This window comes from Diabrotica virgifera, chromosome 5, assembly GCF_917563875.1.
Source record: "Diabrotica virgifera virgifera chromosome 5, PGI_DIABVI_V3a".
Classification (NCBI taxonomy): domain Eukaryota; kingdom Metazoa; phylum Arthropoda; class Insecta; order Coleoptera; family Chrysomelidae; genus Diabrotica; species Diabrotica virgifera.
In genome coordinates this window covers 28,991,955-29,017,905 of record NC_065447.1, presented here as the reverse complement: position 1 = coordinate 29,017,905, position 25,951 = coordinate 28,991,955, and the positions used below count along the sequence as shown (strand labels likewise).

Here is a 25,951-nt window from a genome sequence, read left to right as displayed (position 1 = left end):
ATTATTGGTAAGCACTATTCTTGTTATTGGTAAGCAGCAGGATGTCTCAACAACACAATCTGGAGAAACAAATACCTCACAATGGAAACGAAAACCAGGATGTATAAATCAACAATAAGACCGATAATGACGTATACAGCGGAAACAAGTTTTACGAAAAATAACAAACCAAACTCTAAGAGACAGAGTAAGAAGTGGAGAAATACGAGCAAGATGTGGTATAGAAGAAATAAACATGTTGACCAAAAGACGAAAAATAGAATGGAATCAACACATAGAAAGAATGACAAAAAATAGAATAATACGAATAGCAAGAGACAAATCGCCAAATGGAAGAAGATCATTGGGACGACCGAGGAAAAGATGGACATACAATGTCAATTGAGGCTAAAAACCGAAGTACAACAGGCATTGAGCCTATTTATAAAGTAGAAAGAAGACTATTCTTCTTTCAATTTCTTCGCTGAGCGTTGTTATACTTAGTCAATAGCGAGCCTAGCCTAGGTATAAACAGCTCTCCACATCTTCCAGTTCTAAATCGTCAATTATTATTCTTCTAGGTGTATGATTGCTTGGTCTAGTACAGCATATATATTTAGTCTTTTGGGAATTTATATGCCAATATAATCTGCATTTCCGACAATTTCTACAAATTTGTTAAAGGCATTTGTGTTAATCTGGGACTCTCGAAGTACCTTTTCTAGAGCAAGTTTAAGTAAAAAACAGATAGCCCACCACCCTGTTCACTTTTTGAAATGAAAGGGTCTTGAAAGATCGTTCTGGATTTTGACCATACTTCCATGAGAGTAAGTTGAGTTAGTTGAATTCTATTCAGACAAGAGTGTATTAAAATATATACGAGTATATAAATAAAAAATATATAAACTGAACTACTACACTTACCAAAAATTTCTCCCTGGCTAGCATATTCTGATACCAAATAGATCATATTTTTGGTTTCCATCACCTGTAACAAAAAAAATTATATATCAGTTCAGTGCATACAAAAAATAAACGCATTAAACTGTACCAATGTGACGTCAGTCCGCCATATTTTTCTATATCATCCTGTTGAATCTGTTGAAAGTATATTTATTTCGTGAAATCATGAAATCATATAATAGAAGTATAACTTCTTAAGTGCGTACAAAGTACACACACATTCTTTTTTTTTTCTAAACTTATTTAAAAAAGTATCAAATAATAATAAAAAGTATAAACATAAATAATACAGTAGGCTTTACGGAAAAGTAATATAAGTATTAATTGAAGCTGAATATAGGTACCCATAAAAAGTAAAAGATGGACACAACATTGACAACACAAATCTATATTTACAATACAATTCGCTGATGGCCAGATAATATTGACACAGGAAAGAGATGACTTGGAATATGGCAAATAAATTAAAAGAGGAATACGAAAGGCAGGACTAACCATAAACCTGAATAAAATAAAATACATCAGTATAGGTATAGGTGAAGGGGCAAAATCATCAGTATAAGTGAAGAGACAAAAGATTTACTCTCAACAAAAATAGTAAATTGCATTAGGATGCCACAAGAAAATTGTTTCAAAACAATTATACCATATATTTAGTCAATGACAATTATAGTTTTTGTATAATGGAGCGCTGCATGAAATTCACTTTTCTTATACCCAGACATATTCTGAAACGATATAAGACCATAGCAAGAGAAAAACTCCGTAAATGACAGTTCTTGCGATGCTTTTTATTTTTCAACGAACAAACATCTTGCATCGATTTAGAGGAAATGTCAGCGTTTCGAAGCTGTTACACTTTTATTGAATATACATGTATACGAGAGCCTTCGAGTGTCGATATAGTTGACCATATATAAGAAAGCATTTTCCTATTTCTTGTCATTGATTTTCCCGGTGCGCGCAGCTCGGGAAAACATTAGTCTCAAAGGAAAAAAGTAGTATTTTAGTTTCTACTTTAAAAAGATAACTAAAGAATGTAACGTAAAAGTGAAAAAAAGAATGATAAACAGTTAATTTGTATTTTAGTTAAATATTAAACAAATTTTAATACGTACTACTTTCCAAAAAATGTTATTAAAAAAATACAGAGATTTAAAAAGAATAAGAAAAAAATGAAGATAATTGAGTACCGTTATCGGACGACAACCGTTTAAGCCAGTGTTCTATGGCCGTAAAATTGATATGAATGAATATGAAAGAAGTATAAATTCAAAAATTCCCGTTGATTATCAAAATTTAAGAAGAGTAGATATTTCAGAAGGAGCATTCGCTGACGACGTCGTCATATTGGCCGAAAATGAGAAACAACTACAAAGAAATATAGAAATATGGAATTAAGTACTACTAAAATGGAATGACAATTAATAAAAATCATAAAAGGTTATGTCTTCTGAACTTCACTGATGAGGCATAAGGATGCGGAAATAGCTATACGGAGATGGTGGTCCAACTCTGAATCAAATATAAACAAAACCTGCCTTGATCTTTTTTATCAATTACATATAAGTCTGTATTAACTTTTGGTTTCGAGTCGTGGGCGTGGGTTCTATCAGAACGACAAAAGAATAAAATACAGACAGTAGAAATGAAATACCTTAAACGAGTTCGAGGAGTTACCAAAAGAGATAGACTACGGAACACTCAAAAAATAAGAGAAGATTTGGAAATCAAGTCTACCTGAGATTTTATAGAAAGAAGGCAACTCAGTTGGTGGGGTCATCTTCAGAGAATGGATTATACAAAAACGGTAAAAGAAATTTGGCAGGCAAAAACGCAGAGAAGAAAGGTAAACCACGACAAACATGGAATAGAACCCTAGGAAAAATATTCGAAAAAAAGGGGAACAACATGGATAGAAGCAAGGACGGTTGCCAGAAATAAGAAGAAATAGGTTAAATTTGTACATAATGTAAGTATAGCAGAATCTTTGTTAAATTTAGGAGTAAGATGGATATTAATATTAAGTTATTTTTGCAGATATTGTATTATAATGTATTTTCGCCCTACCCCACTTTGATAAACATAAAAATAGAAGATTTAGTTAGAATATTAGAACTTATTTTTTCTGGCACCCTCCAATTTGGCTACTTTTGATTTTGACATATTTGTAGAAATCTTAGGAATAAGATCTTTACAATATTCCATTAGATGTCAAATTTTATTAGTTGTATAGGAAGTGTGTAACAATGTGCTCCTTGCTCAAGAATATCTCTATTTTAGAAAATATCGACAATTAATATACAGAAAATTTGTTTATAATTAAAAATAATTTTAAAATATTGTTGACTTACAATAATAAAAACTATTTTTCAACATTTTCTCTGAGATAAAGTTGAAAATTCAAGTTTGTGCATTAATGCAATAAATGTTAATAATAATAAATCTAGTGAAACAATTCTAAAACCATATTTAGACCAAACAAAGTGAGAAAAGCATGGATTTCACGGGAAACGTAAAAAAGTAAATAAACGCGAAGTAAGCCGCAGTTTTAGTGAAAAAAATCTAAAGGAGTATAATACAGTATTTCTCATGATCATCTTTCAGTGCGTCACAGTTTTTCGATTTCTTTCTAACGCATTAAATTGTATGTGACAGAAAAAAAGGCACGTCGATGATTACATTTCGTCGGTGACATTTTTGTAACATTTATTCTAGTTATTCTAGTTGTCGATAGATGGCGCCATAATAAAAAAAAAATTTTTTTAATTAGATAATAATATTACAAATATAATCTGTATAATTTATAAGACTATACAAATCAAAGAAAATATCATTTTATAAATGCAAGAAACACTTTTGATTTGTTTTTATTCCAAATTGAAAATAAAATGTGACAACTGTCAGATTTAACTAAACTGTCATGTTAGAATAGATGTCATAAATGTGTATTATCACGGACTTACCCTTTTTCCTATCATTTGTTACGCACTGAAAAATGATCATGAGAAATACTGTATATCTATGTGTATCTGACAATAATATTGTTGTTTTTAGTATTTTCTTTAGGCAATCCGCACACCAACGAAACATGAAACGAAAAACATGAAACATGAAACGTAAAATACGTTTCATGAAAATTAAACACAGCTAAACAAATCTTGAAGTCCGCCTACCAATGAAACGAGTGTGATTCATGCTCATAGCACATTTTTATTTTCGGAAAGTTTCATAAGTGGCCGGACGTCTATTTGTGTAGCAGTGTTTTATGACCATGAAACGTGATTTACGTTTCATGTTTCTTTGATGTGCGGCCTGCCTTAGGCAAGCCGCACACCAACGAAACATGAAACGAAAAACATGAAACATGAAACGTAAAACACGTTTCATGAAAATTAAACACGGCTAAACAAATCTTGAAGTCCGCCTACCAATGAAACGAGTGTGATTCATGCTCATAACACATTTTTATTTTCGGAAAGTTTCATAAACGACCGGACGTCTATTTGTTTAGCAGTGTTTTATTTCCATGAAACGTGATTTACGTTTCATGTTTCTTTGATGTGCCTTACAGTTTCAAGTTTCATCATATTTTCTCACCTTTTAAACCTTCCTTGGACTTTTACAAATGTTTTAAATCAAAATTAGCTCATTCGATTCAGTCATTCTGGAGATGTTATAAAAAAGATATATATAACAAAATATAATGACGTTTATTAAACGTCATTCAATGTTTATATATCGAAACCGCACCGGACACACGGCGTGACTTGTCGCATTAGGCTTTTATGAGATTAGATACATGTAAACGGGAGCTTTCGAGTGTCGATATACTCGTAGTTGACCATATATTTTATAAGAAAGCATTTTCCTATTTCTTGTCATTGATTTTCCCGGTGCGCGCAGCTCGAGAAAACATTAGTCTCAAAGGAAAAAGTAGTATTTTAGTTTCTGCTTTAAAAAGGCTTCGGGAAGTGCACGACGATTGTTTAAAATTTCATTACTTCGCTTCTGAAAGGGTTAGTTGCACAAAGAAGCTGGATAAACAAGATAAAATAATGAATCTGGAGTTTTCTTAAAGCCTAGACTTGGATTAGAGCTTTCTAGAAAATATTTATGAAATCATTAATATAATTGGAAGACACAACACAATAGCCAGTTTTATCGAAACAGTCTTTTGTAAATTTTTATCTACTCAAATAAATTATTAGTTTATTTTATGTCTTTAAAAGGAGTACTCTTTGGGTCTTCAACGTTTCTTCATCTCAGTTGGTTTGCAATTACACGCTGTCTTTGGAAATCGCGACTGATTAATTCAGATTATATGTCGATACAATATAATTGTATTTTTTGTTGTTATTCAACATCTTTCCCGATTGTCCATTTGGTTGCACCTATTTCTTTTATGTGTTCATTTCTAACTTTGTCTCCATACTATATACGGCATGATCCATTTCCACAGCTGTACATCGTGTTTTGACAATTCCTGTTCACCTTCATGTTTCTGCATCATAAAGTATTATAGATATTTATTTTTCTTTGCTGGTATCCTATTGCCACCATAGTCATGTTATTACCGATTAGTCTACTTATAGCTGTTTTGCCTCAGTTTATTCTTTCTTTAATTTCCTAAACGTACCTAAAATTGGGTCTACCCCAATATCCCGACAGACAAAATCCCGACACGCCAGAATCCCGACAGGTTTGATAAGTTTCTTTTTGACATATAATTACATTTATTTCTGGATTTTTGTTTATGGCCATCTGTTTTTTTTTGTTACTAAACAAAAGTATTTATTTAATATGAACTAATTTTCTAAATAGAATTTCTAACATGGGTATACGAATTAAATTATTTTTTTTACCAATATATAGTCCAATAAGTATAATCAATTCCTGAATTCAAGTTTACTTTCATATAATATAATAGATACACTAAGAATAAAAATTAACGCACCACCTAAAAAATGAGACATTTTTGATGTCTCGTATTTCCTAAACCTGTTGTCCGATTTGAGTTATTTTTTTAGTATATTATAGCTTTATTCTTTAAGAATATCGATCTAATAATATTATTGCTAAACAGGTAAGTGCCATTGTATACCGGGTGTAACAATGATAGTGGGTTTTTCCTCAAAGTTTGGAACACCCTGTGGAATATTCTAGGGTATATAAAATATTGAAATTAAAACTCGACTATAGCATTAGGCTTTCTTAACATTTTGCTTTTTGATTCACTTGCTTATGTGTGGTAATAAAAGTTAGGTACTTTAACAACTAGCCATGTTATTCATCAATACAGGGTGTTTCCAAATAAGTGCGACAAACTTTAAGGGGTAATTCTGCATGAAAATATAATGACCGTTTGCTTTATAAACATATGTCCAGAAATGCTTCGTTTGTGAGATACGGGATGTTGAATTTTTTCTTACAAACTGACGATTTATTTATTACTCTAAAACCAGTTGAGATATGCAAATGAAATTTGGTAGATTTTAAGAGGTAATTATTGCGCATTTTTGACATACAATTAAGAATTTTATACTCAACATTGGCGTGCATACGGGTATAAACATTTTATATACATCCCGTATGCACGCCAATGGTGAATATAAAATTCTTAATTGTATGTCAAAAAATGAGCAATAACTACCTCTTAAAACCTACCAAATTTCATTTGCATATCCCAACCGATTTTGGAGCAATAAATAAATCGTTAATTTGTAAGAAAAAATTCAACATCCCGTATTAGTCCGTTCTTTAACGGTAAAATATTGCAAAATCTCTAAATTTTAAAGAACCGCTTGGATTGGCATGAAATTTGGCATACACATAGCTAACAAGTCAAAGAAAAAAAGTGATATTGTGCCGATATGTGCTTTTGCCCTGGGGGTGGTTTTCACCCCCTCTTGGGGGTGAAAAAATATTCGTCCAAAGAAAGTCAGGAAATGGATAAACTGGATAATTTTAAGTAACTTTTGTTCTATAGAGTTTTTTCACTAAGTCAATACTTTTCGACTTATTTGGCAGTGAATATGTTCATTTTTTCAACAAAATAACCACGCTTTTAGACGGTTTTTCGCAAATAACTCAAAGAGTAAGTATTTTGTCGAAAAAATATTCTTAGCAAAAATATAGCCTGTAAAAATTTTTAAAAAATGGTGTATATATCACGTCTCTACACCTAATAGAAGCAGAGTTATAGCTAATAAAAATAGGTTCATATTCGTCAAATTCCAAATGGAATACTTTAACGTGAAATAACCAAAAATGAAGCAGATTTCGGGGAAAACTCATTACAACTTATTTAAAGTGTTTAAAAAAGATTTATTTTTGTTTTATAAAAAAAATTTCTAGCATCAAAATTAAACAAGTTACGCTCAAAAAAAAGTTAGTTCCTTTTGGTTTTGGTAAAAAAATCGAGAAAATCACCCCCTAATTAGTATCTTAAATGATCTTAATCGTTACGACTTCACAAGTTTCTTGACTCGTGTAGTTAAAATGGGTTGAACGAGTCACTGATCACGAATGTATGCAAATTTAGAAACACCAAATCTTAATCAATTTTCGTCTAAGAGAAAAACAAAAAAATACATGATATTCAGAAAAGCAAATCTGACTTTTTTTTTTGTTTTTCGAGATTTTTGGTATCTCTAACAATTTTCAAGTTATTTTGAAAAAAAGCATATTTTTCAAAATTTAAATTTTTTAAAATTTTATTTTGAAACCAAATTTTTTCAAAAATAAGCACTTTGAATCGATAAAACTTACAGATCATATAAACACAACATAAGTAAAATAATTTTTGGAGCGGTAACGAATAATTTCATTTAAGTTGCTAATTAGAGGGTGGTCTTCCCGATTTTTTTTTAAAACAAAAGGGACCAACTTTATTTTGAGCGTAACTTGCTTAACTTTAACGATAGAAACTTTTTGTAAAAACAAAAATAAAGATTTTTTTAAACACTATAAAAAAGTTATAATGGGTTTTCCCCAAAAAGTGCTTAATTTTTTGGATATTTTACGTCGAAATATTCTATTTGAAATTTGGTAAATATGAATCTATTTTTCATTGGCTATAACTCCGGTTCTACGAGATCCAGAGACCTGTCGCGTACACCATTTTTTTCACTTTTTTATAAGCTATATTTTTGCTAAGAACATTTTTTTCGACAAAATACTTACTTTTTGAGTTATTTGCGAAAAAGCGTCTAAAAATGTGGTTATTTTGTTGAAAAATGAACATATTCACTCGCAAATAACTCTAAAAGTGTTGACTTAGCGAAAAAGCTCTATAGAACAAAAGTTACTTAAAATTAGTCAGTTTACCCATTTCCGGACTTATTTTGGACATGTATTTTTTCACCCCCAATAGGGGGTGAAAGTCACCCCCAGGGCAAAAGCATACATCGGCACAATATCACTTTTTTTCTTTGACATGTAAGCTATACGTATGCCAAATTTCATGTCAATCCCAGCGGTTCTTTAAAATTTAGAGCAAAAACCGTGAAAGAATGGACTATATCTCGGAAACGAAGCATTTGTGGAAATATGTTTATAAAGCAAACGGTCATTATTACAGAATTATCCCTTAAAGTTTGTCGCATTTATTCAGAAACACCCTGTATTGATGAATAACATATCTAGTTGTTAAAGTACCTAACTTTTTTATTATCACACATAAGCGAACGAACCAAAAAGCAAAATGTTAAGAAAGCCTAAGGCTATAGTTGAGTTTTAATTTCAATATTTTATATACGCTAGAATATTCCACAGGGTGTTCCGAACTTTCAGGAAAAAACACACTATCATTGTTACACCCGATATACAATGACACTTACCTGTTTAGCAATAATATTACTACATTGATATTCTTGAAGAATAAAGCTATAATATACTAAAAAAATCACTCAAATCGGACAACAGGTTTAGGAAATACGAGACATAAAAAATGTCCCATTTTTAAGGTGGTACGTTAATTTTGATGCTTAGTGTATTATCATGTCACTTACAACCTTCCATTGCAGTAAGTATAGCTTTTATATTAAAAAATGAAGTGTTTAATGATTTTTTTCTTTTAAAATACATAATAATTAGTACCCGTACTTATTAGTAAGTAATTAATTTTTCAATTTCAATACTCTATAATATGATTTGGTATTGCATTTGAAAAGGAAACAAAAAATATTCAAAATGTAGTGGTCTATTTATTTTCTGTAGCTCTTATTGTTCTTTCTTTCTATAGCGACATTAAAAATAGTGACGTTGATAGAAAGTCGCCGGTTGCTATTTGTTGCCGTTCGTACTCCGGTCGCTATTTCTATATTTTTGGTGTCATTTTTAGTGCAGTCATTGAAGGTTTTCACCTCCGATTTCGTTGAACCTCCATCGATTTTCATGAAAATTGGTGAGTAATTAGAGGATACCTTAAGGAACAAAGGTGACATGATGCCAACTTGCGCTTTTACGCTGGGTGTGGATGCCACCCCTACTCGGGGGTGAAAATTATTTTATTGAAAATAATACCATAAGTCGATAGAGGGACAAATTATAAGCAAAATTTGTTATATAAAGTTATTAAAATAATCCAACACTTTTTGAGTTATTAAAGACCAAAAATTTTATTTTTTTCGTAAAAAAATGCATGTTCTAAATCGGTTTTCACGTATAAATCAAAAACTATGAGCTTTTACAAAAAAGTTATTATTACTGAAATTGAAGATAATAAAAAATTAAATACATTTCTCACATAAAGAACCAAACTAATTTTAGTTCAAAGTGAGTTATTGGCAATTGAATGTGTATTTTTTTCGACGAGTACTCAAATCCAAATATTCAAGCTTAAATAACGGGAAAACGATGCAATGTATAGAATATTCCTGCTAAACATTTGTCAAAGTACTTCGGCATACCTATCAAATGAGCTTCAGAACAAGGTAATAGCGTCAAAATTAAGCAAGTTGTAATGAAAATAAAAGAACCCTTTCGAATATTTTAGGAAAAAGTGAAAAATGAAACATACGCAATTTCCACAAAAATTAAAATTTATAGCAATCCTTACAAGAACTTCTTTATATTAGCATAAATAATGTTTTCGATAATTTTAACCGGTTTAGAATGCATATTTTTGAAAGAAAGGTATAATTTAAAAAAATCATACTTTTAAAAATTAATGTAATTGTCATATTCTTTTGATAATCACTCCAAAATACTCAATATACGTAAAAATGTAATATAACCAAGTTTTACTGTTTTCTGTACCAAATATTTTACCTGTTTTACTATTTCTATAGGGTAAAAATAACCGAGATAGAAACGTTTAGATCTTAAATTTTTCTGTGGGAACCTTGCAACCGGGGTCATTTAACCTTTTATTTTTAAAAAACTGAGGGGTCTAAAAGATTAGGTTCAACGTAATTAAATCCTCTGTAATTAAATTTCTTTCCAATTTTGTAATTAAATAGCACTTGGAATTAACTTTCAAATAATTTTTAGATGAACGTGATATCGTAAACACAAACGGAGTTATTAAAAAAACAATAACATTTTTTGGAAAAATTTTTAAAAGATAAATTTTGAATAAAATTCGGAGCATAAATTTTAACGCTATCAACATGTTCGGGGCCTCATTTGATAGATATTTTTAAGTACTTTGACAAATGTTTAAAAAGTTTATGTTATAAAATGCATCAATTTCCCGTTATTTCAGCTTCAATACTTCGACTTTTTTACTCGCTGAAAAAAATATACATTCAATTACCTATAACTCACTTTTAGTTACCACTAAAAGGTTTTTCTAATAAGGGATTTATTTAATTTTTTATTAGCTTCAATTGTGATAATCACAACTTTTTTGTAAAAACTTACACTTTTTGAGTTATTGATGAAAAATTGGTTAAAAACATGCATTTTTCTCAAGAAAAATTAAAATCTTTGATCTTTAATAACTCAAAAAGTTTTGATTTATTTTAATAACTTTATATAACAAATTTTGCTTGAAATTTGTCCCTCTATGGAATTATTGGGTTATTTTTAATAAAATAGTTTTCACCATGGCACCATGTCACCTTTGTTCCTTAAGATATCCTCTAACCACTCACCAATTTTCATGCAAATCGATGGAGGTTCAACGAAATCGGAGGTAATAGCTCATATCCACCTTAAGTGACTCCACTATTTCGTAAGCTATATAAGTTTCATTGGGTATCTAGGTTTTTCATGTCTTCTATTAGGTCAGGTCTTGTTAAGCTGTCAAAGGCTTGCTTGAAATCTATGAAAAGGATGTGTAAGTCGATATCATATACTAAACATTTCTCAATTGACTGTGTGATTACCATTGTTGTGTTAAATCCATTTGTTGTATTGTTTTCATTTTTTATTTTGATTGTTGTTGTTGTTGTTGATGAGTGTTGTTGAGAAGCCTCAATTATGCGTGTGAACTTTTTAAAATTTTTAAATTGATTTATAAAAAATAAAAACGAAAAAATGACGTATTTGGGGGGTAGGGGTTGGGAGTGGTGGGTTAAAATGAAAAAAATTGAATTATGGGAGCGAGAGCATTTTGCGTATCTTAACGGGGCATTTATCATTTTACTGTACACCAAATGCCCCAATATCCTGCAACTGACTCTTAAGTTAAACATTTATTTATGCTAAGAAAGTTTTTCAGTTTCCAGATATTTAAAACGTGCCTTCAATTCCAAATAAAGAAGAATTCACAATGAGATGTGCACATCGCCAGATTAAAACTGACGAATAAAGAAACGATTTGATTTCTTATTCAGAACACTTTGGAGCATTTTCTATTTTATCAAAAGACAGACGCGATGCAATTTTCATCGAATCCGGAAATATAAACGAAGGAGATTGAAATTCTGATTTCTTTAATTGGTTTTTGGGTCTGTTGGAATTTTAATCAAATGGGCGTTGTAGCTATTTATCGGCTTTAAATATTTAGCAAAGTATTAAGTTACTAATTATTGTAATTTAATTATATAATTTTTAATAAAAATAAGGACACTTAAATTAGTCTAGGCGCCAGAGGGGTCACCGTGTCCTTTTCAATTCTGATGGACAAACTCAACGGTTACTTATTGATTTTTGACTGATGATTACGAATTTCGAGGGTGGATTTCGATCCGAGTGGTCAAAAAATTGTTATAAACAATTTAATTGTTTATAAATTGTTTATAAGGCTCTGGCTCATAAACTAAAAGAGATAAAAAATAATGTTTCAAATAAAAATATTTCGTTAATAAAAAACGAAGAAAAAAGCGTTTACCAAACTTAAATCCAACAATTATAACTCAAGATATTGTAAAATTAGTATGTATGTATACACCGTTCTTAGGCGTCAGCGCCCTTCGGTAGGGATCTATGGAGGAGTATCACCAAGCCGGAAGCCCTTATCCCTTCCCGTACCGCTCCTCCATAGGCCGATCAGACGCCAGTTTATTCCAGACCAAGCCGTAGACTCTATTGAGTTTTATACTAAGGCGTTGGCCTTTTATAAATTTCATGACCTAGCTGAGGCTCGAAAGCTGAGGCTCGAACCAGCGACCGCAAATCGCAAATCCACTAAACTTGTCGATCGACTGAGCCCCAGCTAACTGGACCGTCAAGACCGACTGTAAAATTAGTGCACGATGCAAATTGAAAATTGCAAAATAAGTATTTTTCGAAGCTTTATCGATCGTAACTCAGCTTCTACGCACGCAAATGAGCCTTAGAAGGTCTCATTTTAAAGCTTCATTAATAGGCTTCCAAACAGAGTTTGTTATATTACTAGACCTTCATTTGTTTTAAAGTTATATCCATTTGAATAATCATTTTCTTAAAAAAATTGTACATTAATTTGTTTATAAGGGTTTCAAGTAAATTTGAGCTATAAACATTTATACTTTAATTAACAATAATGATAGAACAACTTAAAAGGAATAATTTGAGCTGAAGAAAATGTTCGTAAGTTTATTTTTGGTCAAGATATCGATATTTTAATGGCGCGCTATGAGGCGCAACATCGTTTCACAGTCGAGTATTTTTCGACGCTTTATCGATCGTAACTCGGCTTCTGCACATGCAAATGAGCCAATATGTGATATCCATATAAAAATGGATCGAGTTATTTTGCAGCATCATCATTGCATATAAAACGAGCATATTGACGTGCCTTGATGATGCTATAAAATAACTAGATCCAGTTTATATGGATACTGTCCACTATCCACTAGATATCTATATGATATAGATTATATCTATATCATATAGATAATTAAACTGAATCCCCAGAAAGTTTTAGTTTTACTGCCTACAAGGACAGACTTAGTACCACCATGTAACTCTAAAAATTGCTTTAAGAACTTATGCAGATGTAAAAAAGCTGAGATTCCCTGTATATCTCGATTCAGATGCATGGAACAAAATGTTTGTAAAAATAGTATTAATAAATAATATCAACGTACTTTTTAGTTCTATTTCTGAAATATTATTTTTAATCTTTTTTTTTTCTCATTTAGTAGGTGAGAAATAGAATGAAAGGTGATACGAGGTACAGTATGATGATTTAATTAAAAGAATTATATAATAAAATTTTATTAGGATCTTCAAAAACGAAAAATGAAGGTAACGTGTATATACATAGAAATTATAATTTGCATCGAGAAGTTAGCGCGTGAACCTTTACGCGGTGAGCCGATCTTGCGCCTCAGAGCGCACTATTAAAATATCGATATCTTGGCCAAAAATAAACTTACAAACATTTTCGTAAGCTTAAAATGTTCCTTTTAAGTTCTTCTATCATTATTGTCAATTAAAGTATAAATGTTTATAGCTTAAATTTGCTTGAAACCCTTATAAACAAATTAATGTACAATTTTTTTAAGAAAATTATAACTCCAAATGGGTATAACTTTAAATCAAATGAAGATCAAGTAATTTAGCAAACTCTGTTTGGAATCCTATTAATGAAGCTTTAAAATGACACCTTTTAAGGCTCATTTGCATGCGTAGAAGCCGAGTTACGATCGATAAATCTTCCGAAAAATACTTATTTTGCAATTTGCAATTTGCATTGTGCACTAATTTTACAATATCTTGAGTTGTAATTGTTGGATTGAAGTTTAGTAAACGCTTTTTTCTTCGTTTTTTATTAACGAACAAATTTTATTTGGAACAATCTTTTTTATCTCTTTTAGTTTATGAGCCAGAGCCTTATAAACAACTTATAAACAATTAAATTGTTTATAACAATTTTTTGACCACTCGGATCAAAATTCACCCTCGAAATTCGTAATCAGCAGATAAAAATCCATAAGAAACCGTTGAGTTTGTCCATCAGAATTGAAAAGGACACGGTGACCTCTACTTGGCGCCTAGTCTAAATTATTAGTAACTAATAAATAAGTTTTTTATGACCTAAACATTTAACGAAACTTGCGAGAAAATGACATCGCACATCATGTTCAAAAAATTTCATTTTTGTGTTTATCTTACCAACAACCTTTTGGTTCTGATCTGCTATCTCGACATCAGGTATTGCTGTTACAAAATCTCGTGAACCTAATTCATTCATTTCGTGACGTCAATATACGAACGAAACGATTGAATCCGACATTACTGAAAATATCAGGGTGCAGATGGGACCTTGTCGCGCAATTCGCAGCAAATAAAATAGTCGTATGTTTTTAGGCTTCATTTTATTTCGGTTATACATACGCATTTTCAAGGTTCACGAGATTTTGCACCAACTCTACTGCATGGGCTGTGTTTGTTTGTGCTTGCTCTGAAAGCAGGCCCTCGAAATAGTTTTTCCAACCTACTTTTATTGCTGCATCGTCACTGATAATTTGTCCTTCGCTATTTCTAAGGCCGTCCGCACATGGGTCGATCGAAGACACGTCTCGAAGTTCGCGCGTCTTGCTCATCTTGTACGAACCCTGCGACACAAGCGATTGCTCTCCGCACACCAGTCGATTTTGTTTTTTTTATAAATTAATGCATTTTTATATAGTAACCAAAACTACTATTTCGATCTATGAAAAGTACGGTATTATTACATTTTTATACAGTTGCATTATACAGCTGAGGGTATTTTTCTACTTCCTCAACAAATTTTATAATAAACACCTTGAAACAGAAGTTCAATGTTTTCAGAATTTTACATTAAAAACAATATATTTCCACAAAGCTAATAGTACTACAATCAACGAACATAACATTCACCGATCTTTAAAAAGACTAAAATTTAATTTAGGACAAAAATAAAAAAAAACGAAGCCAACAAATAAAATAATGACTGTAAACGTGCGTCTCACTCGAACTTTCTCGTGCTTTACGGATCGCAAGGGACGAGAGTCGTACAAGACGAGGAGATTTGCAATCCTAAACGCTCCGTCTACGGAGCTCAATGCCACAACGAAGGAACTTAAGTAACGAGGAGGGATCTACGCGATTGGAATCGAGTCGATTACTTCGAGCGTCGCTCCATGTGCGGATAGCCTAAAAAGATTAGTGCGTGGTTTATATCCCTCTCTGAGTTGTTTTAGGAATTTGTAAGCTCCTCTAGTGCCACCCTGATTGAAATCTTCCTCCATTCTTAGTATTTATATATCCCAATATATAGTCTACAGCTTTTGTTCAAATTACATTTCATCTAGAACCAGTAGCGTCAAATAATAAAGAGTTATGTTATAAAGATAAAGTTTTTCAATCCTAATAGCAACATTAATAATATTGAAAATTATTAAAAATATTACAAAAAGATTTTTAAATTGAAAACTTATTGGTACATTTCCCTAATGACACCTCCAAGGCTTCTACAATTTGCAAGCCAAATGGATGCTGCAGTGAAGACAAAAGGGAAGGAATTCTACACTATGCAATTCACAACCCCCGTCTGCAGCTTGGTAAAGTTCCAACGGAAAATTCACCTAGTTACTCCACGGAGTTATACTACTATAAAATAAAAATGTATACCATTTTTATTCAGTTGCAATGCGAGGCCAAAAATGTCTTAATTTTTACTTAGATTAAAGAGCGCAGCCAGCACTCTTCTCGACGATTTCACCTCTTGTTAGAGGCTCTTCAGAGAATGCATAGGTTGCTTTTCTCTAATCCAGTAAATCCTTCGACATATATTAGTCCCACACTGCAACTGAAGTGAATGGATTAGGTGACTAGCGTCATCTGGCAATTGAAAGATAAAGTTTTTCAATCCTAATAGCAACATTAATAATATTGAAAAATATTAAAAATATTACTAAAAGATTTTTAAATTGAAAACTTATTGGTACATTTCCCTGGTAACACCTCCAAGGCTTCTACAATTTGCAAGCGAAATGGATGCTGCAGTGAAGACAAAAGGGAACGAATTCTACACTATGCAATTCACAACCCCGTCTGCAGCTTGGTAAAGTTCCAAAAAAATGTACTTAGTTACTCCACGGAGTAATACTACTATAAAATAAAAATGTAAACCATTTTTATTCAGTTGCAATGCGAGGCCAAAAATGTCTTAATTTTTACTTAGATTAGAAAGCCCAACCAAGGAATTGGTTGGAACTTTACCAAGATGCACACGGGGGTTGTGAATTGCATAGTGTAGAATTCCTTCCCTTTTGTCTTCACTGCAGCATCCATTTGGCTTGCAAATTGTAGAAGCCTTGGAGGTGTCACCAGGGAAAAGTACCAATAAGTTTTCAATTTAAAAATCTTTTAGTAATATTTTTAATATATATTTTTCAATATTATTAATGTTGCTATTAGGATTGAAAAATTTTATCTTTCAATTGCCAGATGACGCTAGTCACCTAATCCGTTCACCTCAGTTGCAGTGTGGGACTAATATATGTCGAAGGATTTACTGGATTAGAGAAAAGCAACCTATGCATTCTCTGAAGAGCCTCTAACAAGAGGTGAAATCGTCGAGAAGAGTGCTGGTTGCGCTCTGTAATCTAAGTAAAAATTAAGACATTTTTGGCCTCGCATTGCAACTGAATAAAAATGGTATACATTTTATCTTTTAGTTATGTTATAATTGATTGTTTATTTCAAAGGGAATATCTGATAAGAGTTGTTCACATTGACATTATCAAAATCAAACCATAGTTTTTGTTCAAACTAAATGGAATTAAAACGTTGTATTTTTTATCCATCTTTTTCTTCTGGTAGCTTTAAAATGTTATAATAATCTAGCCATAATTTTATCAATTACATTAATTGTTATTCATGTTCGACGTTTCCAGGATATCGATAGGGATATTCCTATCGAAGTTCTAATTGCGTTAGTGCTGTTTCCATTAAGTCCAGTAGGAGTTATCGGGCGTTATGAATATCGAATTAAATTAAATAGGAAGCTGGAAAATAGTGGTAACCGTGAACAATGCGATTAACCCGCTTCTAGGGCATACGGTAGATCAACAAAGGTTTACCTGGTATAATAATTAAACTCAATTTTCATAAGTTTTTTTTTAAATAATGGCTTCTAAATTGATTTACGATTTAATTTTTTTTTGTTTGTAACTGATTTTGCCATAATACATAATACAGTTGAATCCGCTTATTGGAATAGCCTTCGTGCCAAGCAAAAATATTCCTATTACCGGGATATTATAATAACCGATCATTGGTGGCTATTAAAAACGTTTCGGGACCTTAAATTTATATTCCTTAAACCGGGATATTCCTATAAGCGGAATTCTAAGAAGCGGGTTCGACTGTATATGTATAATATAATATAATATAATACATGTATAATGATAATAATGCTGTAAAACAGTTTATTTTTATATGTAGGTACATACTTATTTCTTTAGTATATCTTCTGGAATAATTATATATTTTATGGTAGGGGAGCAAAGTATGCTAAATGTGCAGTCACTCGAGCGTTATTGGGACCTATTGGGTTGTGAAGAGTAGGTCCTAAAACCAAAAAAAGTTTAGTAAAGTTTTCCATTTTAGTGGGCGCTTGCCATCTTTTAATTTAATTTTCCATTTCCGACAATCGTTTTTTCCGATTATAACGCCATCTATCCATAATTCGAAAAAATCTTTCGAATAAAAGTTACTTATATTTATGTAAGGAATCCAAATCTGCAATAAAAAATAAGGGCTTATATTTAAGATTTTAAAGTAACCCCCCACCTCACCTCCGTGGGGGGTCGTGTTTGGTATCATTCGATAGATTTTTCAAAAATATTGAATAAGTGTATTTTACAGTTTTTCGATCTGATGTTCAATTCGCGAAATATCGCGGGATTCGTATTTAAAATAATAAATTTGTCCCCCACCTCTCTCCGTGGGAAGTCATGTTTGGTATCATTCGATAGATTTATAAAAAATATTGAGCACATATTTTTTAGTTTTTCGATCAGTCATTCGTTTCGCGAAATATTCGCTTTTTTCTTGTGAAATTTTGGGACTCACCCATTTCCTTACGCCCGGCTCAAATCGTCAGATTTTTGAAATATACACTCTTTTGCATGTACTTAAATTACCTTATCTTAATCTGACAATTTCTAGTTATTTTAAGGATATATTTTATTTTCGGGCCCCCCTTAACGAACTCCCCTGTGTTAAGAGCCAATATATGGTAAAGGTACATCTGCAGGGTACCAGGTTTCTCCCCATATGATAATCTGACGCGCTCGAGTAACTGCAAAAATCCCCGCATGGGCTCCCCTACCATTATATAAATATACATATATTTAGTGACATATTTTTCTTCAATTCGAGTTTCGTTATTCCCCGATACGTATTGGTTTTGAATTATTTGGAGGACTTTTCTACCCTGTTATATGGAATTGAGGCTTGGACACTAAATCAGTCGACCATAAAAAACATCGAAGCATTCGAGATGTGGTGCTATAGACGCGACGCATTCTCAAAATATAATGGATGGACCGCGTCACTAACACGCAAGTACTACAAACTTTAGACAAAAGATGCGAAATTATAAATGAGATAAAAACTAGAAAGATGGAATATTGGGGCACATTATGAGGGGTGAAGTACGAACTTTTAAGAAATATCATGCAGGGCAAAAGAAGTATGGGAAGACGAAAAATATCGTGGCTTCTAAATCTACGTGAATGGTTAGGTTGTAGTTCGATTGAACTTTTTAATCGATTGAACAAAGTCGCAGTGGCCATGATGATTTCCAATATCCGCTAGGAGTGGCACGTGAAGAAGAAGCCTTTATTTTTATTTAATCAAGTAATATTTAAATTATTATTTATTAATAATTATTATTTTAATTATTAATTTACTTGATTCAAAATTTGAAATAAGTATTTAAGAGGAAACAGTAGCAATCAACAGGTAGCGAAAACGCGTTCCAAGATTGCGGCTGTAATTTTGAATATTTTTTCAAGATATTTGGCACACGTATTCGTAATATAATAAAGAATGGCGGTACAGAGCCCAATTTGAAAAATATATTAATATGTGGAAATTACACTGTAATTAAATACAATATTAAAAAAGCGAGTCTGTACCGCCATTAAAAAGAGCAAAAAAATACACTTTCTTCAAATAAACTTTTTTATCCGATGCCTAGATTTTGTGTCATTTTGGAACTACTAATGAAATAAAATATTTTAGTAGTTCCAAAATGACATAAAATCTAGGCATCGGATAAAAAAGTTTATTTGAAGAAAGTGTATTTTTTTTTGTTCTTCTTAATGGCGGTACAGGCTCTTTTTTTAATATTGTATTTAATTACAGAGTAATTTCCACATATTATTATATTTTTCAAATTGGACTCTGTACTGCCATTCTTTATTATATTACGAATATGTATGCCAAATATCTCGACAAAATATTCAAAATTACATCCACAATCTTAGAACGCGTTTTTGCTACCTGTTGATCGCTACTGTTTCCTCTTAATATTTGTTTCGAAAAAGACTTTTATTTCAATACATTTTTATTCTTTTATTTAAAATATAAAGTTTGCAGGGCTTTTTGTTGATAGAGGGTATTTATTTCTGAGTGAGCTTCTAAGTTTTAATATGTTCTAACATCATTATATAATATCAAGACCCAAACTTCCATAATGCTGAGTGGCTTCCAGCTATTTTTCCACGCCGTGGTCAACTCCGTTAAACTTTCTTATTTCCATATTTTAGTACCAGTATATCCCGGAGCGGGCTGTTTTTTTATTCTGATTATATAAACTTCTCACATCATCTGATGCATTAAAACTTTTTAGTATTTTTCCCTTTTTATCCACATTTCCATTTATTGTTTTATCCCATGTCGCATATCCAGTTCTAAACGGTAACAACTCAAAATATTAAAATTTTACAAAAGAGCCAAAACAAAATATTTGCTTAGATTATTTTCTAATATTTTTTTCATTTTGGAATTTATACATTTATTTTTGTACAATATTTTATTTGTTATCACGAGCGGGACACCCTCAAAAAAGCGCTTAGTTTTCGAGATAATGATCACGGAGGGGTGAATTCACTATTGAGGAGATTGATAAATTCAACATTAAACATCTTGAACATCATACCGACTATTACTAGTATAAAGACAGATATAGAACGTTAATAAATAAATTAAAAAAAAAACAAGAGTTAAACAGTAATCTCGAAAACAAACAAATACGTTTCCATTCGACAGAACTATAGCCACACTCATGTAGTATAATGACAATTTGTAAGTTAAAAAATATTACTTGCCATATTTTTGTGTAAAATAAAAAGTAATTCGTGAATAATTTCGTGTATGGGAAAAGATAGAGTGGAAGAACTATACAGGGTGATTGATTAGTAGGGTAAAGCTCAATAGCTCCGCTATAGTAATAGATAGCAATAAAAGTTAATAACCAAAATTTTAGCCACCTTTAAGCTTCACATTACAAAATTAGTTATAATGTTACAGGGTATTCTATAACACAGTGGCAGACCTAGCTTATGTTTTTTTAAATGGAACACCCTATATTTTATTTTATATTCTAAATTCTGTTAACTTCTCCATCACAAAAATATAAAGGTTTGTAATATACAGGGTATTTACAAAGTTATAACCAATTTTGTATGAAAATCGTAACAAGTTCAACTCCCTGTATAAATAAAAATAAGCACAACAGCAATGGCTTATTAATGCCATATTTTTTTATTTATTGTCAAAATTTTTAAGAATTATTGATATTGCTAATTTTCTTTATATCAAATACAGGGTGAGTCAAAACGCAAGTACATTATTTTCTCAGTAATGTTAAATGGAATACTCTGTATTTTATATCATTATTGAAAAGTAACATTAATGTACTTTAATTTTTATATAACATTCCCTATGCCCAAATTTATTAGTTTTCGAGATATTTTCATTTTTCAGAGCAAATTATTTTAGGTGTTTAAATTTATCTAAATTTTACGTAAGCCATGACTGAATTGACAATTGAAGATTACCGATTATCAATCCGGTAATCAATGTAACACTGTAGCAAATAAACAAATAAAAATAATTTATTAGTAGTACATTTTACAAACAAAAACACAACCACTACATGCAACATTTTTGAAAAAAATTAAAAACTATATTTTTATGTAAATGCAACAAATAAAGAAAGAAAAAGAAAGAAAGAAAATTAGTAATAAATTTTACAAAAAAAACACACAAACACAAAATACAATATTTTGTGAAGACAATTAAACACTACTTTTGTATGTAAATGTAACAATGTAACAAATAAAGAACGAAACATAATTTATCAGTAATATATTTTGCAAAAAAACATGTTTTGAAAAAATTAGAAGCTACTTTTAATAAAATATTTTTAATATTTAATTACATAAGGTGTTCAAAATTATCTCCTAACACATTTATGTACGCCTAAAAACGATCATTGAATGAGCTACTTACTCTACGGAGCATTTGTAAATTAACACATCGAAATACAGTTTGTATTCTATTTTTCATCTCATCCCTTGTTTTTGGAGGTATTTTATAAACTTCATTATTAACGTAACCCCAAAAAAAATCAGTCCAGTTTATTAAATTCTGGTGATTTGGGTGGCCACGCTACTGGTCCATTGAAAAATGAAAATATCTCGAAAACTAGATAATAAATTTAGACGTAGGGAATGTTATCTAAAAATTAAAGTACGGTAATGGTACTTTTCAATAGTGATATAAAATACAGGGTGTTCCATTTAAAATTATTGAGAAAATAATGTACTTGCGTTTTGACTCACCCTGTATTTGATATAAAGAAAATTAGCAATATCGACTATTCTTGAAAATTTTGACAATACATTAAAATATTTGGCATTAATAAACCATTGTTGTTTTGCTTATTTTTATTTATACAGGGAGTTGAACTTGTTACGATTTTCATATAAAATGATTATAACTTTGTAAATACCCTGTATAACATAACAAACCTTTATATTTTTGTGATGGAGAAGTTAACAGGATTTCGAATTTAAAATAAAATATAGGGTGTTCCATTTAAAAAAAACATAAGTTTGGTCTGCCACTGTGTTATCGAACACCCTGTAACATTCTAACTAATTTTGTAATATGAAGCTCAAAGGTGGCTAAAATTTTTGTTATTAACTTTTATTGTTATCTATTACTATAGCGGAGCTATTGAGCTTTACCCTACTAATCAATCACCCTGTATAAGTATAACCGTTCAAAAGATACGAGGGGAAGGAGATTTTTGGCTAGCACTGTAAGTATAGTGGGCATTTATTTGGCATTACATTTTTATTAAATCACACTTTTTTAAATCCAAAAGACCAACGAAATACTATCGAGGTTTTTGATTAATCAGATTGTTTAGCAGAATAAGTAGATTGTAGATTGTTTGGCATTATTATAGTAACTATAATGCCATATTAGTTCTACTACGAATAATAATTATTATCTTCCCCCATGCAGATAACTCGTGAAATATCCACACAATTCGTCCTTCACTGACTAATGTGTTATCATCGAACTTTCAGATAAACCAAATCCGGATTCTCTCAATATAACTTCGTATAATTGTTGTTGTTTATGTTTATGGTGATGCCACAACTAAACATTGTTTTTGTTTTGCTGATTACGAGTTACGTCTGCCACTTTCTTTTAATGACTTGTTATTAATTTTTGTTTTGCAACAATACTAGATCTGTAATTATGTAAATGACATTCGCTAGTCTAGTTCTCAAAGAATCTATAATTTCGCAGTAAATAATACAGATTGTTGTTTTTCTGCTGACAATTATATTATGGTATCATGTTAGTTCAGTACAAATAAATAATAAAAAGGTATATTCTTTTATTACTAATATTACTATGTTAAAATAAACCCATTTTTGTTACCAAATTTTAACTGCGAAATAATTATTGTAATATTTTATTAAAAACTCAAATTAATTGGATTTAGAAAATGAAAATGAGATAGTCTTTAATTCCACCAGAATTGAAAAATGCTGTTGAAATTGCACTATTGAATTTACTTCGGAAGAAAAATAAGAAAATTGTCTCTATTAAATTGGAAAAAAGAACAAATATAAAATCGTTCTCAGAATCTCTCATGTTGGTGTACATAAATATATTTTACAGAACTACAAAATACAAATACTCGATACCACAGACTATTGCGGCCATTATTCAATGGCTGGAATATTCAATGAATGAAAGACGGGGAAAACAAACCAATTCAAAAGTAAATTAAACAGTCACAATAGGCACAAAAAATAAAATTAAACTCAAATTGCAAGAACACCATAGAAACATGAAAACCCTACGAAGAAAAATCATTTGTATCAGATAGGATAGATGAAGAGCTATACGAAGAAGGAGAAACAGGACCTTCTATGCTTAAATCAGCGAAAATAATGCCATTATAGCACTACAAACAACAAGGCGCAGGTATGGACAATACGCACTACGAAATGCTTAAGATCCAGGATGCGTGTTTATGCTTTTATCATCTTTTTATATCCTGTTTCTATCTGATTTTATATGAAGTTTTTAGGTGAGTCTGCGGGGATGAGTCTCATATGTGTATATTCAATGGAATGATTAGGAGCTTGAAGATTGAAGAGTGTGTTACTTAAAACCAGTTTATATTCCTGACAGAAGCATATAAATATATCTATTGTTTCTTTCCCCTAGGTTGAAGTTTCTAACGACCTCATTCACCTTACCTCTACATCAACCTCTACATTGAAATCTCCCATCTTCAATGTTACTTCATGTTTGTTTGTCAATTTTATCAAGCTATCATGTTATTTTGGGTTATCCCTTCTCTTTTTGAAGATAACCGCTTGGGTCTTCTCTGGATTTATTGCTATTTTACATTGGATACACCACTCTCCATTTTATATCATTGCCATCTCTGGGTTTCTCACGGCTATATCCAGGTTTCTATGTTTCGCCGCTATATCAGTGTCATCTGCATATAGGTTGGAACGTCAGCTATGTATGTGCTGTACATTAGGAGTAACAATACTACCTCCTGTGGTACTAGGGCCTCCGTGTTGGGCCAGTATTTATCCTATACGGCCTCTGAACATCCGGTTGTTAAGGTACGTGGTCACTAGTCTTGTCATGGCCCAGTCTTAACCATATTCTCTCAGTTTATATACTAGCCCTTGATGCCATAATCTGTCAAAGGCTTTGCTTACATCCAGGAAAGCAGGTCTTCTATATTGTTTATCATTGAATCCAGCTGCAATGTATTCAGTTAGTCGGAGTACTTTATGTTCACTGTAATGCTGTGCTTTGAAGCCAGATTGTGTTTCAGGAATTAAATATGAAGTCGCTGGATACTGGGAGACTACAGGTTGTGCTTTCTAAGGTTAAGAATCTGTTTATGAAAACTATTCTTTGTTGTATTTGTGTTTTAGTTTCAACTTGGTCTTCTTTTGAAATGTATGTATATTGTATATATGTTTTGCTAAAGGTACGTATCCATAAGGGGCGCTCCGTGCTTGGTGTAGCTGCTCAAATGGATACGGCATGCGCTCCCCTACATATAAACCATAAACCGGTTGAATCGAAGAGGATGAGCAAAAAGCAGCGAGCAATAACGTATCCACTATGTGGAGCTGCTACACCGAGCACGGAGGACTCCTGTATGGATCCTGTACCTTTAGATGATGAATAAATTAATTTGTAATAATTAATTCATTGTTTATTTTATATTCGTATTATTTAGACAAGAAATTATTTAAATTTTATAATCCTAAAAAGAAATCTCGCTTCATCTTAATGGCAAAAAAATTATTACGCGTTAGTGGCAAAAAAACTTCGCCGAAATCATCTCAAACATATTTGTTCGTACGTACCATCTTGCTTTTTTCATTACCCGACGCCCGGCGTCGGCGTCTGTATGTATCTTAGCCGAAGATGGTAAATCTCGAGCTGATTGCGAGATTTATGAATTCTCCATGCATATACCACGCTAAAGGAAAAATAATATATCAAGCGTCGCTTATAACGTAGGATAACATTTTGATCAGAAAGTTTGGATCGATATGCCTTCAAAAGAGTAGAAAATAAATCCTTTCGTATTGAGTATTTTCTTTGCTCCATCAGAGATATATATCTATTTGGATACGAAATCGATATTTATGGAGGAAAATATTGTAGCTGATTGTTTTTTAATAACATCAAAGTAATGTAGTCCTCAGGCCCAGAAGACATACCTAACGAGTTATTAAAATATGGCGGACAAAAACTGATCTAAAATTTTAAAATCTCCTCTAAAAAAATTATCAGTAGTAATTGCACAAGAGCTCTGAAATGATTGAATTTTTCCCGAGTGACACTTTGACAGTTTTAATTTCACGAGCCGAAGGCGAGTGAAATTATGTCAAAGTGTCACGAGAGCAAAAATTCTATATTATTTTCAGAGGTCGAGTGCAATTTGTTGCGATTATTTCATGAATAAAACTGTTCAAAACCAAAATTTTATTGTAATTTATTAATGTAAGTACCATTAAACAAACAGTTTTTATAAATATTTGACGATTGAAAGTCATCACTTTTATAATTTTTAAAA

At 31.4% G+C, this 25,951-nt stretch overlaps 1 protein-coding gene across 1 annotated transcript in view; it reads right to left on the bottom strand.

Moving 5' to 3' along the window:
- The window catches only part of LOC114334728 (serine/threonine-protein kinase SIK1), a 276,581-nt gene that overhangs the window by 123,749 nt on the left and 126,881 nt on the right, over positions 1-25,951 (bottom strand). The window contains exon 3 of the mRNA XM_028284829.2: positions 904-967. Within this exon, the coding sequence (XP_028140630.2) occupies positions 904-967 (64 nt within the window). The remainder of the gene's footprint in view (positions 1-903; positions 968-25,951) is intronic.